The following is a 13,351-nucleotide window of genomic DNA, read 5'->3' as shown; positions in this document are numbered from 1 at the left end:
TGGCGGATCATCCTCCCTTGGAGGACCATCACCATACCCTCTAGCCTAATTATATTGGACTTTTCACCACCCATGGCTTTTGCATACTTAGTAGGTTATGTGCCTCTTTTGATGTGATTACATAAAAGAAAAAATATAAGTAAAAAGATACAAGAAAGAGAGATGTATGCATTAAGAGTCCTTGGAGTAGAAGTACTTGAAGACCCATATGTTAAGTTTCTCTACACGATTCAACTACATTTTTGTTCTTAGTTTCCAAAAGTTTTAACACTATGATTTTACCCGGTGTAACCTCGGGCATGCGGCCTTCTCCGGCAGTACAGACTGCTTCGACTGTTGTACCCTAGGAGACAGATGCGTCATCTTTAGTAGAGGCGCGAAATCTGTTTTTTAAGGAAAGTGTGTTGAACATGTGCCTCAGACACAACCATCAACAGTTGTTTGGTTTTTTTTTTTTTTAGGAAATTATTGTATAGAAGACGTGGTTCGATACCTCGTTGAAGCCTACACTACGGAATGAAAACACAACGGACCATATAAGAAGACACGGTTAAAGCTTTTTTTGAAGACTATAATTTGAATCAATTTAATTACATATGTTGTATTATAAGTTATTTCGTTAGGGTTTGTACACGGTATGATTACTACAATTTCCCAAATATATAAAGAAAGTGTCTTTACCATTTTTATATTTATTTATATAATTTCTATTATTATTGTGACCCATGTCAAAAATTATGTTAATGTTAATGCATTTAGTTTAGGTTATTATAAAATAATTTTGCATTTTCATTTTTTATGTGACTATAAAAATGAGTATGCCACTTCATTCTTATTAACACAAGAACGTATTAAAAAAGAACTCTCTCTAGTTATATTTTCATGAAACAAGAGACTGAACTCTCATATCGATCTGATTATCAAACATCTACCTTAATCTAGTTCCATTCGACTAAAGAAAAACACACAACCTCTTACGAGTGAGTTTATCATCGAAAGTACAACTACATTTGCCTATTTGGAATTGGATGATACTAATTTCTGTTATAGGTATTATATACATTTTATCCAATCTATTTTGCATAATACATTGTGCTATATTACATGTATTGTTGGCTATATTACACGTATTTGTTCACATTTAATGTAATTTATTAATATTAATATTAATATTAATATTAATATTAATGTAATTAACACATCAAAAACGTTAAATGTTAACCATCATTTCAATTATTATTAAACATTAAATGATAACCATCATTTCAATTATTATTGTAATCATGTCACTAACCATATAACAAAATATGAACAATGGCCCTAACTACGTTGGCAACATCAATCATAGCATTGTTTGAGCCCAACATTGGAGACGTGTGACCATGCTCACCGAAACTCCCCTCACACACCTGTGCCTCCACCGCGCTATCCGCCATTCCTTGCTCAGCAAACTTAGCCATGCCAGTTCTCAACGCATCCCTAGACGACAGCACATCCGCATCAACCACCGCAAGATACACCTCCGCACAGTGATCCAACACCGGTCCCAACTCTGGCCTAGACTCTTTAAGAGCAACAATCTGCTTTAAGATTTCGAGACCTTTGTTGTTGATTGCATCAACTCCGATGAGTGCTAACCCTGTTAGATCTGCATTTTGGCTCTTGGGGTCAGCTAATAGAATCTTGAGGCATAAACTGGAGGAAGGTGTGCCTTTGCATGTGTTTTTTATGAGTTGTAAATCTGCCATGGCTGAAAGTAGGGTTTGTTGAAGAAGGAAAAGAAGAAACAGAATGGTGAGTGGAGATGAGATCTTCATCTTTAAGAACTGAAGAAAGTTTGTGTTTCTAGATTCCATAAATTGGTGTGTTTGATTACTATTTATAGGACTGAGTTGATGGTTTTTATACATGTATTAATAATGAAAAATTACGTTATATCTACAATTTACAAATCTATTAATACAATAAAAGTTATAAATCTCTAAAATATTCTTTGTAGACAACATTAAATGTCCTACTTTGTTGATTATCACTTTTATCAACAATTAGGCTACTCGGTGCGGGAGGAGTCAAGTCTTTGAAGAATGCCCCTTCACCTGAGCGCCACGTTAACATCCAAGAAGGATGCCCTCCAAGGATGAAACAAGAGAAATGGTTGATGTGCCTCCCACTTATTAATTTATTTATCTTTTTAATTTTGACAAATTAAATATGCAACATATATATATAAAACTAAAATTAATTTAAACTCTAAAATAAATATTAATTCTAACATTATACTAAAAAACAACCTAAACTTAAAAAAATAAAAAAACTACTAGTTTTCATCCGGCATGTCGTCACCAAAAAATAAAGATAACCTTCTCGGTCTCGGTTTAAGGCGGTTGCCCTAGTTTGCGGTTGTGGCGACGTTTCTTCCTCTTCCTCCATGATCATCTATGTTGCCTGCATAACGAAGTTCGCAAAAAATTAATCGCCCTCACCCGAAGATGACGAACACCACGATGAAGAAGATGAAAACATGCCCAAAACTATATAAAAATATGGTGGTGTATAAAAAAGTTAGAGAGATTGGAAAATTTGGGTTAAAAGTAGGGGAATAAAGGGCATATATTTATAAAGTGGGAAAGAAAAAATAATTTTTCTTTAAAAAAAAATCTAGCCGTTGTAACGGCTACTTTTTGTCTTCATCCGGCCCGTCCTCAACGTCTTGGCCATGCCGGTCTCGACGCAGCCGTTCCAAGGGAAATGGTGTTGAGGGGCGTTGACAGGCCAGGCCGGGCCTGGACGACCCCCACACCGAGCAGCCTTAACACTTTAAGTTCGTCTACATTTTTGATTATGGAAAAGCCACGTCCTTGAATTTTTAATTCAAACAAACTCTAAATAGTAATTGACCTTAAATTTTATTTATTGTCATTACGAAACATACAACAAGAGATAAATGTTTCTTTAATCTATTGTATTACACTGTGTCTGTATAAATGATACAATATGTAACGAAAAGGTATGTGTATTTATTGACTTTTCTTAAGTTATGTAAAAACCAGAATATTTCAGCCATGTATCTGTCACCCAGTTTATTTCCATTATACTTGTATTCTACCTTGATCTATAAAACACCTTGGGTTATTTTATTTAAACTTCGTTATTACATCTATAAAACCCTTTAAATTCACATACCCACGTATATTTAATTAGAAACGAGACCAGGAGAGGACGGTGAAAAGTGTGAGAACGGTGAGAACGGATCCTGGCCCAACACGTGGAAGGGTGCGCTAATTGTTATGCAGGGGTACGATTGTCCTTTTATACGTTCCCTCCTTATTCGCGTTATAAATCTCTTTCAAATTAAAACTCCAAAGATTTCTTGTTAGCTGTTACCTCCTTTGCAAGTTTTCTCAAATCTATGGTGTCTAACGTGGATTCTGTTCGACAAAGTAAAATTCGTTGGCGTTTTCTATTTTTGTTCCAGCAAATCACGCAACAGATATGGCGTTTTGTTCTTTTGTTTCATTGTTTTTTTATATTAGTATTTTATAACGTGTTGTATGATTTTCAATGGCGTTATTCAGTTATGCAATTTAATCGCCTTTTAATTGGTATTTAAACAATTACTAAGAACTGATAATTGGAGTTTTCAATATTAATTTAATTGTCGTTTACGATCTAGTATATTTCTTATGTTTTTACGATCATTGGTGTTTTACATCTATTTGATTAGCTTTCAATTTTATTTTGTAGTATTTGTGAACATAAGTTATTACTATTTGTTAATTTGTGTAGACATCAGTTTTGTTAATTATGGCGTTTTCATTATGATGTTATATTTTGTTAATTATTTATGTTGTTAACTGTTTTTAATTATTCATCTCATGACGTTTTTATCATGCCGTTTTTAAATTATGTGTTTATTATGTCTTGTTTATTATTCAATTAATGGCGTTTTAATATATAATGTTATTATGAGATATTTTCTATTTTTAATGGTGTTTTTCTGATTTTCTGTTCCTCCTGTGCTTTCTCAGACGAAGTTGCTTCCTCGAGTCAAAGGCTTTGCCCCAAAATTGGATTACCATTTATCATTCCTGACGTCAGTGAAGAAATAAAGCCCACAATGGACATGGTATTCTCAAGCCTCGATGATTGTTATTCAATGTATGTTAAGTATGCCAAGGAGTGTGGGTTTTCAGTCAAGAAAGGGACTACAAAGACAAACTCTAAAGGTGTCTTACGTATTACGTATTACTTGTGTACGAGATCTGGGTTATACAAGGACAAGAAGGTTGATACGTTGGACCTCAATCAAATGGAGCGATTAGTACGATCCAACTTTTCAAAGAGGACTGATTGTGGTGCACTGTTATGTGTACTTTTGAGGCTGGATCATGGAAGGTGTATAAGTTTGTCGAGGAGCACAACCATGATCTTGTTGAACTTCCTGATAAGCATTTTCTTCCAACTGAACGACACCTCACTCAGCTCCAAAAGCATGTTATACACAACATGTCTAAGCTGAACTTGGGTCCCGTCAAGGCGTTTAATGTTATGAAGACTTGTTTTGGCGGTTTTGAAGATGTGGGTGCAAGTGAAATTGAATTTAAGAACTATAAGAGGCAAATTAACTTGTTTATAGGGGAATATGACGCTGATATGGTTGTGAGACATTTGAATGAAAAAAAACATTCCCAGCCTAATTTCTCGTATGATTACTTCACAGACGAAGTGAATCGTTTGAAGGGACTTTTTGGTGTGATGATCAAGCCAAATGTAATTACCACGTGTTTGGAGATGTGATTTCGTTTGACGCCACGTATCGTTCCAGCAAGTAATATTTTATAATTCAACTTCTTCTGTTTTTGGCGTTTCATGAGTTTACATGCAATGGCGTTTTATTAGTTTTCATGCAATGGCGTTTTATTAGTTTACATGCAATGGCGTTTATAAGTTTACATGCAATGGCGTTTTATTATTGTTTCAGTTCTCATGGCGTTTTCATATGCAGATACTCTATAGTGTTTGTACAGTTCACTGATATAGACAATTGATAAGTGGTAAAATACACATATTTGTCCCCTGTAAATTGTATAATTATTGTATAGTTTTTATTTGTTTTATTTAGCTACTAGTAGTATATTATATTATTTTGTGTTTTGTCAGGTGCTGGTGCAAATGGAGCAAAAACGAGTAATATGGAAATGACCAGCCAGTTGGGCAGAGTGAGGTGCCAGTGACCAAAGGAAATTTACCGCTATTTTCTGTGATTAGGCCAGACCCACAATCTCTATATTATTAAAATAAAAGCGAACATATAAATATTTAGTGAGAATTTATTATTATTATGGTGAAAAGGAGGAACACATCACGAAAGAGGCTTCAACTCAAAAGAAATAAAAGAAAGATGAATAAGTTGGAACTTGGGCCAAGCATATTGTTGTGCGTAGAGCAGGGACACAATTAGAAAAGGGCTGCTATTATTATTGTTTTGGAAAGCAACAATAGGCGCAAGTATTTAAATGGGGCTCTTAATTATTTTCGAGAACATGTAGTGGGCCGCATAAGACTTGACCAATGGTGGGCCTTTTTGCAAATCTAAATGCGTATATTCATGTAATTAACCCTAAAAAAAAGAGATATATAATTCTTTCGGGGGCTGCCATCTTGAATATCTTGGAGGGAATATATTAACAATATACGGCTGCTGCCAATCAACATCAGACGGAAGAGCAGAAAGCATATTAGAGGAACAGAGCCGCACATCATTGTTGTCCACAACAACTTCAGAGACGAAATTTAGAGCTTTATTTGGCAAGACTTGAAGGCGGGAATCATCGGGATCGAGCGGAAAGCTTGGAGAACAAGGAATTACCGGGTTTTGTTATCCGATTCTTCTAGTTTTCTTATTTTTTTTTTGTTTTATCTGATGAATTCTTGTTTAAGATTTTGTTTGATTGTTTTTAATACGATGATACTTGGCTAAATTTCTAAAACTACCTAGGCTATGATGATTGTTTAACAAAGATTGGATTTTTATTCGTTTTTAATGTTGGTTATGGGTTTTCTTGGAAAGTAACTTTGTAATCTTTAATTTGATGTATATGCGTATCTTGTATTGATTTTCAATTAATTGCTTGTTTCACATGAATCTTGATGAATGTCTTTCATAGAATAGGTTCGTGTTAATTATCTAATCTTCACGGGTTTGGGTAATTTTTGGGTGAATTGATCAATAGCCTTAGAAACGGTAATTAAAAGATTATTGAAAATTAATTGCTTGTTTCACATGAATCTTGATGAATGTCTTTCATAGAATAGGTTCGTGTTAATTATCTAATCTTCACGGGTTTGGGTAATTTTTGGGTGAATTGATCAAATAGCTTTAGAAACTGTAGGCTCGAGGTTATTAATAGGTCTCGGTTTGGTATATAGCTAGGATTAGGTTTTGTAAGAAATCGGTCTTAGTTCTCTAATCATACTCGTGTGTATTAAACCAAGTTAAAATCCATAGTTGCCTTAGACTTTCGCGCTGTAAGGTAGATTGTCACATTAGGGCACTTTTCAAGAAGTTAGAGAACTGTAAGGAAATCTAACAACCGGTAGTCGTAACAGCCTTGTAGAGTCTCACAAGTTTCTTCCTGAGAAGGGTCGGGAGGTCTTAGTAGGGATTTCTTAGGGTTTAGCATTAAAAGATCCCGGTTCCGTACCACGTTAATTTCGAATAGAAATCCATTCCTAGTTGAACATGAGTCTAGCCTAGGTAGCCTTCATCATCACTGAGTTAAGTCTTCATCCAAATTCGCGTCTAGTTAATTTAGTTAAATTAGTTAATTTAGTTTAATTTTATTTGCAAATTTAGGATATTTAGAAAACCCCCCTCAACATAAGTACAGTTAGAGTTCGTGTCAGTCTAAGTCTAGATAGAGTCTAGTTAACGTAATTAGAGAGTCTCGTGGGTTCGATACTCGGACTTACATAGGTGTTTTTTGTTTTTTCAGAGGTAAAAAGTCTGCAGTCTGCGGACCACATCTGTAGGCATCTGCAGGAGAAGAGGTGGACCAAATGTCTGCAGTCTGCAAGGAGAAGAGGGTTTGTTTCTTTTACTTCTACAAAAACCTTGGGTTATGTTCTCTTCTCACAACACACACAGCATAGTACACTCCTCTCTCTCTCTCTCTCTGCCTTCATCTACCACCACCACCACAACCATCCGCCATCAACCCGCCACCGCCATCAACCTGCCACCGTCATCAACCTGCCACCGCCATTAACCTGCCACCACCATCAACCCGCCACCATACCAAAATACCAACCATCAACAGTGGCGGCGGAGAAATGTTGGGGTCAGCCCCTGTTTCGAGCAAGCTTTCAGATCTGAGCAACGACCGTCTTCCCCACCAACCAACTCCTCCACCACCGACTAAGCAACCTTTCAGATCTGAGCAACCCCCTGATGTTCGACGGTGAAACGATGAGAGAGAAAGTAGAGAGGGGTGAGAAAGAGGGGGTAGCCGGAGAAGGGTTCACCGGACTCGTTGTAGGGGTGGAGGTGATGGCGGAGATGTGGTGGTGGAGGTGGTGGCGGAGATATGGTGGTGGAGGTGGTGGCGGAGATATGGTGGTGGAGGTGGTGGTGGAGATGGGTGGTGAAGGTGATGCAGAGAGAAGAGGAGGTGGTCTTCTGTGTTGAATGATAGAGAGAAGAGGTTTGAAGAGGTTTAAAGACTTGGGTTCATGTCTGCTTGGGGAAGAGGTGGGGAAGAGGTTTTTGGTGAGAAGCTCTTCAAGAAAACAAACAAGCTGCAGGACCCAAAGGTCTGCGGTGTCTGCGCGATGCAGACATAAGTGGCCAGAAGCACTTTTCTTCAAAAAACAAACAACACCTTAGGCTATACTACATTGATCGGTACACTTGTCGGTTGTGTGGTCTAGGTTTTAGAGAGTCTTAGTTTATAAATTTAAAACTTAGAGTGTCTAATTAGCCATTTAGGGTTAAAATTTAGTTAATTTATTTAGACCACGTTTAGCACATCAACAATCATCACTGCAATGTTACATTTCGTGCAGCATTATTGGCGTCGGAAACTGCTGTTACGTATATTTGGTTGTTGAGAGTTTTTCTAAAAGCTGTTGGTACTCAACCAAAAGTTGTTGTCAATGACCAAGATCCACCAATGAAGAAGGCTATTTCTGTTGTATTTGTTGACACGAGTCATCGGTTATGCATGTGGCATGTGATGCATAAACTTTCTCTGAAGGTTGTTATGCTTATTTTTACCTTTGGCGTTTTAGGATACACTGTGTTTTAAAATACATAGCGTTCTTTACCTTGTCACTGTTTTTTTAATTAATTTTTGTCTTTGTCTAATTTAGATGCTTTTTCATGCATGGCGTTTTCGTGTTATACATAGGTTGGTGTTAGGCTATACAATTCCGCTAATTTTAAAGAACGTATTTGTGGTGTTGTGTGGATGGATATTCTCACATCTGAAGACTTTGAATCAGAATGGGAAGCGGTTATCGCAGAGTTCAATTTAGCAGATAATGACTGGCTATCTGATATTTTTGCACTCAGGGAATCTTGGATCCCCGCATACTATATAATGGAGGAGATGTCGGGTCTTATGCGAACGACATCGAGGTCGGAGAGTGAGAATCATTTTTTTTGGTCAAGTGTGAAATTCAAAAGCTACTCTTGTTGAGTTCATGACTCATTACGAGACTGCAATAGAAGCACAGCCTCACACACACCGGAAAAATGATCATGAATCTTAAAGTTACTCTTGTCGAAAGCTACTCTTGTTGAGTTCATGACTCTTGTTGGGGTGACAGCTGTATATACCCTGTTCTGACACGTATACCCGTCCGTTCGTCTTTTTTTGAATTTTAAAAACTGCCTTTATAAATAGTGCCTCTAGTTGTGAGATCCAAAGTCCATCTCCTCGTATCTTGATCTAGCACCTTCGTATTACACCGAAAATGTCCTCTAAAACCAGTGAACCTTCTTCCTCCGTCCCCGCCAATACTGATGCCTTGTTCTGTAAATGGGGCGCCGTGTCTTATCACAATCTTGTGCAGGATTATGGCATAAGAGCTGAGTGGAATCCCGTGTTACCGTCCAAAACGGATACAACATTTCCGCTGAAAGAGGGTAAAATCACATTGTTTAGTGATTTCTTCAGATTTTGCAACTTTCGACTACCCATTACCAAGTTTTTGAAAACGGTACTCGATTACTACCGTATTCACATTTCTCAATTACATCCACTGGGATTAGTGAAACTTCGTCAGTTCGAGTTTGCTTGTGTAGCCCTAGGCCACGTTCCGGAACTTATTGTGTTTAGGGCTTTCTTTGTACTTGTGTGGAAGTCTCCTTTTTTCACCTTCGACCGGAGAGATACCGACGTCTCTTTTCTGAGGGATATTCCTACCAGTTCTAAAGACAAGGATTGGAAAAAGAAATTTTTCTACATCGACACCTCTGTGATTCCCGGCGAGATGCACTGGAGAGAAAAGGGGCCAAAAGACAAAGTTAAAGACGATGGTCCCTCTGAGGATGCATATATTTCGAACGCTCTATATACCAAATTGCGTGGACGGCCTTTCGAGTGTACAGTAATCCCAGAAGGGGCCCTGGTGATGGCGGGTATGAGTTTGTTGTGGCGTGACATCAGGCAGTACCCTTCTTTTCAGAGGGATGATGCAGGTATACTTATTTATCTTTGGTTATTTATGTTGCCGATTTAGAAATGATATATGTATACTTTACAGGGGAATGGAGCATGTTTGATTTTGTTGACCCTCCGCGTCACCTTGCACTAAGGGCTGCGGACCGCGTTCTGAATGAAGGGGAATTGGGCGTGTTGGGGATGCACCTGGAGCAATTTGTGTTACCCGCGGTACCAGCGGACCCTGCTGCGTATATTTCCCCCTGCCTTCTGTCCCAAGTGCCGGTGTTCCTGCTCTGGAAAAGAGGCCCACCCGGATAAAGCTTACTGGGAGGAAATACATGGCGGCCGGTGTGGCCGCTTCTTCCACTGGTGGGACAACGTTTCCTGGAGGAGATGCTCCTGCTACCGCCGTTATGACGAGTCCTGTTCATGCCTCGAAAAAGTGGAAAACATTTATTGCTCCTACTTTGAGCACGTTCCAGGCTGTGTAGGCTGCCTATGCCTTGGCACTAGGTGTGTATTGCTCGCCTTCAAACGTTATTATGAGTTATGAGCTTCATGGTACTAAACCTTGCCGTTTTATATGCAGGTATCTCTAGCGGGACTCAAACTGAGAATGTTATACCAAACCCTGTATCATCTGTGGGGGTGACGCTTCCCAGTTCTGGTACTGGCAGTGCTACGGAGCCCATAACCCAGGCCAGCGTTACCGCTGTCATTAGCTGTACCATGCCGCCGCCGACACCTAACGCCTCTGTGATTGTTACAGCCGATCCCGTTTCCACACCACGGACTTCTAGCATTGAGCCGTCCATGTTTGACTCACCCCTGAGTATTTTTTCTGCTCCTGATAAGGAGGCACCCGCCGTATCCGCAGCGCAGGAGGCTACCAGTGTCGGGGGTGCTTCTGCTAGGGATGCTGGGGGGTCGAGTAGTGGTATTGCTGATGACGGTGCCCGTCTGATTGATGACTTGTTTCTGCCCACTGTCAGCTGGGATCCCAATGCCCGGGATAAACGCTACCAACCCCAATGGAAAATCGTCGAGTCTTCTAGGTTAATTTTTCCTCCAGTGATTCAACACTGGGTTGAGCGGGCTTACCCCCAGCAGAGGCGGCATATATTGAAGGTTTGAACAACGAAAATCTGATGAATTCCACTATAGCGGATTCCGTGAGCCAACCCCGGAGGTTGGCAGAGATCCGGCGCAGGTGGATGCATGATAACACCCAGCTTCACCAGGCGCGGTCTATTATCCAAGAGCTGAAAGATGACAAATACCGCTTGGAGAGTCAACTTCTGGCCGCCGGGTTAAGGGAGGCTAGGTTTTTGTCGGAGAAGAACAAAGCCGAGGATTATTTGAAGAGAGTGACCGCCCACCTTGCTGAGGAACGAATAATGTGGGCCCGCGATATAGCGGAGAAAGACCGGGTCCTGGCTCAGGCTAAGAGTGCGCAGGAAGAATTGGAGCGTAAGGATATAGCTGAAGCTCAAAAGGTGAGATCCGAACTATCTACTCAGTTGGAAAAGTTCCGAGTTGACACTGATTTTGTGTCTCAGTGTAACACCCCGAAAACGGGTTTGGAAATCAAACCCCGTTAATACTAAAAGACGGGTAAAGTATCGTTAGCGGCAAAAGCAACCCGATAAATATTAGAATTTAAATAAATAATCCTAATATTAATTAAAAGACGGATAAGAACTTTCAAGGAATAAAAGGGATAAAAGGCCTAGTTAACGGAACTTAAATAAGACGGCTTATAACTCCCGGAATCCAATAAGTTAACTAGGAATAATAATAACCTAGTTAGAAGAGAAGTCTTGTAGTGACTGATGTGCGTGAAGTGTATTATATTTTTGATGTATATTTAAGCCCTTTTTACACTTTTAGCCAAGTTTTAAATTTATAAAACACGATATTCACTAACACTAAACACACATATGGGCAAGTGCACCCATCGTGGACGTAGTATAGTGTTGGTAAGATACCGAGGTCGTCCAAGGACACAAGAGCTTTTAATACCGGTTTATCCTCAACGTCTAATCAAATCAAAAAGTGAGAAAAATGTTTTAAACTAAGAAAAATAAAAACTAACTAAATGCTGAAAATAAAAATAAAATAAAAACAGATAGACAAGATGAATCACTTGGATCCGACACGTGTATTAGTATAACCTTTGATTATTTTCGCACTTTTGCACTTGTTTAAGAGATTATCTTAGTTATTGTAGTAGGCCCCTCTTTTGAAGGCGACGTTACCCTCAACCCAGTAGTTTGAGTCAGCAAGGATACAATCCTAAAGGGTCGGATTATTGAAAGATAATGAATTAAGTTATTAATGCAAATTGTGGTAGGCCCCGCTTCTGGCGGTGACGTTACCCTCGGCTAAGTAGTCTGAGTCAGCAGGGATACAGTCCTAAATAGCCGGGTTATAGTATTAATAGTAGTTAACTTATGAGGGGGTCAAAGAGTTTGGATCCCCGCCATCCAATACCTATGGGCATTGAAGGAGATCCTACTAAATTTGACCCAGGTCCCAAGCAGGACCTCTAAACGCTGAACAAGGGCAAGACCCTTACCAAACCGTTCCCTTAACCCCCGACCAGGTAGCCAACATACCTCCATATAGACCGTGGAGATATGAATGGTGAAAATCTTTTATTTTATATAGACAGTAAAATAATGCCAAGACACCACGGACAAACGATAAGGAAAGATCACCTTCAACATAAGTAACTAGTTATTAAAGTCATTAATACAAAACCAAATAAAAAGTGCAAAAGATTAAAAATAAAAAGTATTATACTAAACACTTGTCTTCACCAAGTGATGTAAGAGACTTAGGCAAACATGGCCTTGATTGTCAAAAACTCTTACGATCAATCTTGGATCCCGAGACGACTCACACACTCTACGATGGACAATGGATGATGGTGGCGGATGATGGTGTTATGGTGGTGGTGGGTGGTGGATGAGGTGTGAGAGAGGTGGTGTGCCAAGGGATGAGAGAGAATGAAGCCAAGCTCCTCTATTTATAGGCTGAACAGAAGGCTGGACACGGCCCCGTGTCCGCTGGACACGGCCCCGTGCCCGTCTGACATTCTCTCACTTCATTAATTGTAATTGCGAATTACAATTAATGCGCCTGCCGTACTTTCACCACGCCCCCGTGCTCGCTGGACACGGCCCCGTGGTGGGCAATGGAAGCTTCTACTGGTTTGTCTTTTCTGCTGCTTCCTGGGCACGCCCCCGTGTTCGCTGGACACGGGGCGTGTTCAGACTCTGTTTCTTCTCCTTTGCCTTGGGAGATGCCGTTGAGGGTCCGGGCAGTCCACTTTTGTTCCTTTTCTTGTATTTATGGTAGAATTAGCTGTCTTTTTGCTTCTTTTGTGATTTTGAGCTCATTTCATCCTGAAAATACAAAAGGAAGACAAAAACACTCTTTTTCCAACATTAGTACTTAAAAAGGGTTAGTTTTATGCCTTAATTGATGTGATTTATATGTTGCATTTTACAAACATCAAATACCCCCACACTTGAACTTTTGCTTGTCCTCAAGCAAAACTCTTTAAATGTGGCTTACACTCCCAAATGGAATAGGTAGAAGAGAAGTTTTTTAGCTTGTCCTAGAGTGTCGGGAATCCAAGGTTTTTATAGGTTTTATTTTTATTTATTTACAATCCT

At 39.4% G+C, this 13,351-nt stretch overlaps 1 protein-coding gene across 1 annotated transcript; it reads right to left on the bottom strand.

The window, feature by feature from the left end:
• Positions 1–1,227: 1,227 nt before the first annotated feature.
• Positions 1,228–1,834, bottom strand: LOC110902700 (cell wall / vacuolar inhibitor of fructosidase 1). The gene has a single exon (XM_022149164.2). The coding sequence runs from the start codon at positions 1,815–1,817 to the stop codon at positions 1,290–1,292; it is 528 nt and encodes a 175-aa protein (XP_022004856.1). The 5' UTR covers positions 1,818–1,834; the 3' UTR covers positions 1,228–1,289.
• Between the last annotated feature and the right edge of the window lie 11,517 nt (positions 1,835–13,351).

This window comes from Helianthus annuus, chromosome 13 (genome assembly GCF_002127325.2).
Source record: "Helianthus annuus cultivar XRQ/B chromosome 13, HanXRQr2.0-SUNRISE, whole genome shotgun sequence".
Taxonomy (NCBI): Eukaryota; Viridiplantae; Streptophyta; class Magnoliopsida; order Asterales; family Asteraceae; genus Helianthus; species Helianthus annuus.
Note: the sequence above shows the minus strand (reverse complement) of the source record. Positions and strands in the feature narration are given on the sequence as shown.

Bases quoted from the DNA above. Each gene is read 5' to 3' on its own strand.
- LOC110902700 (XM_022149164.2), bottom strand. From the start codon at position 1,817: ATGAAGATCTCATCTCCACTCACCATTCTGTTTCTTCTTTTCCTTCTT.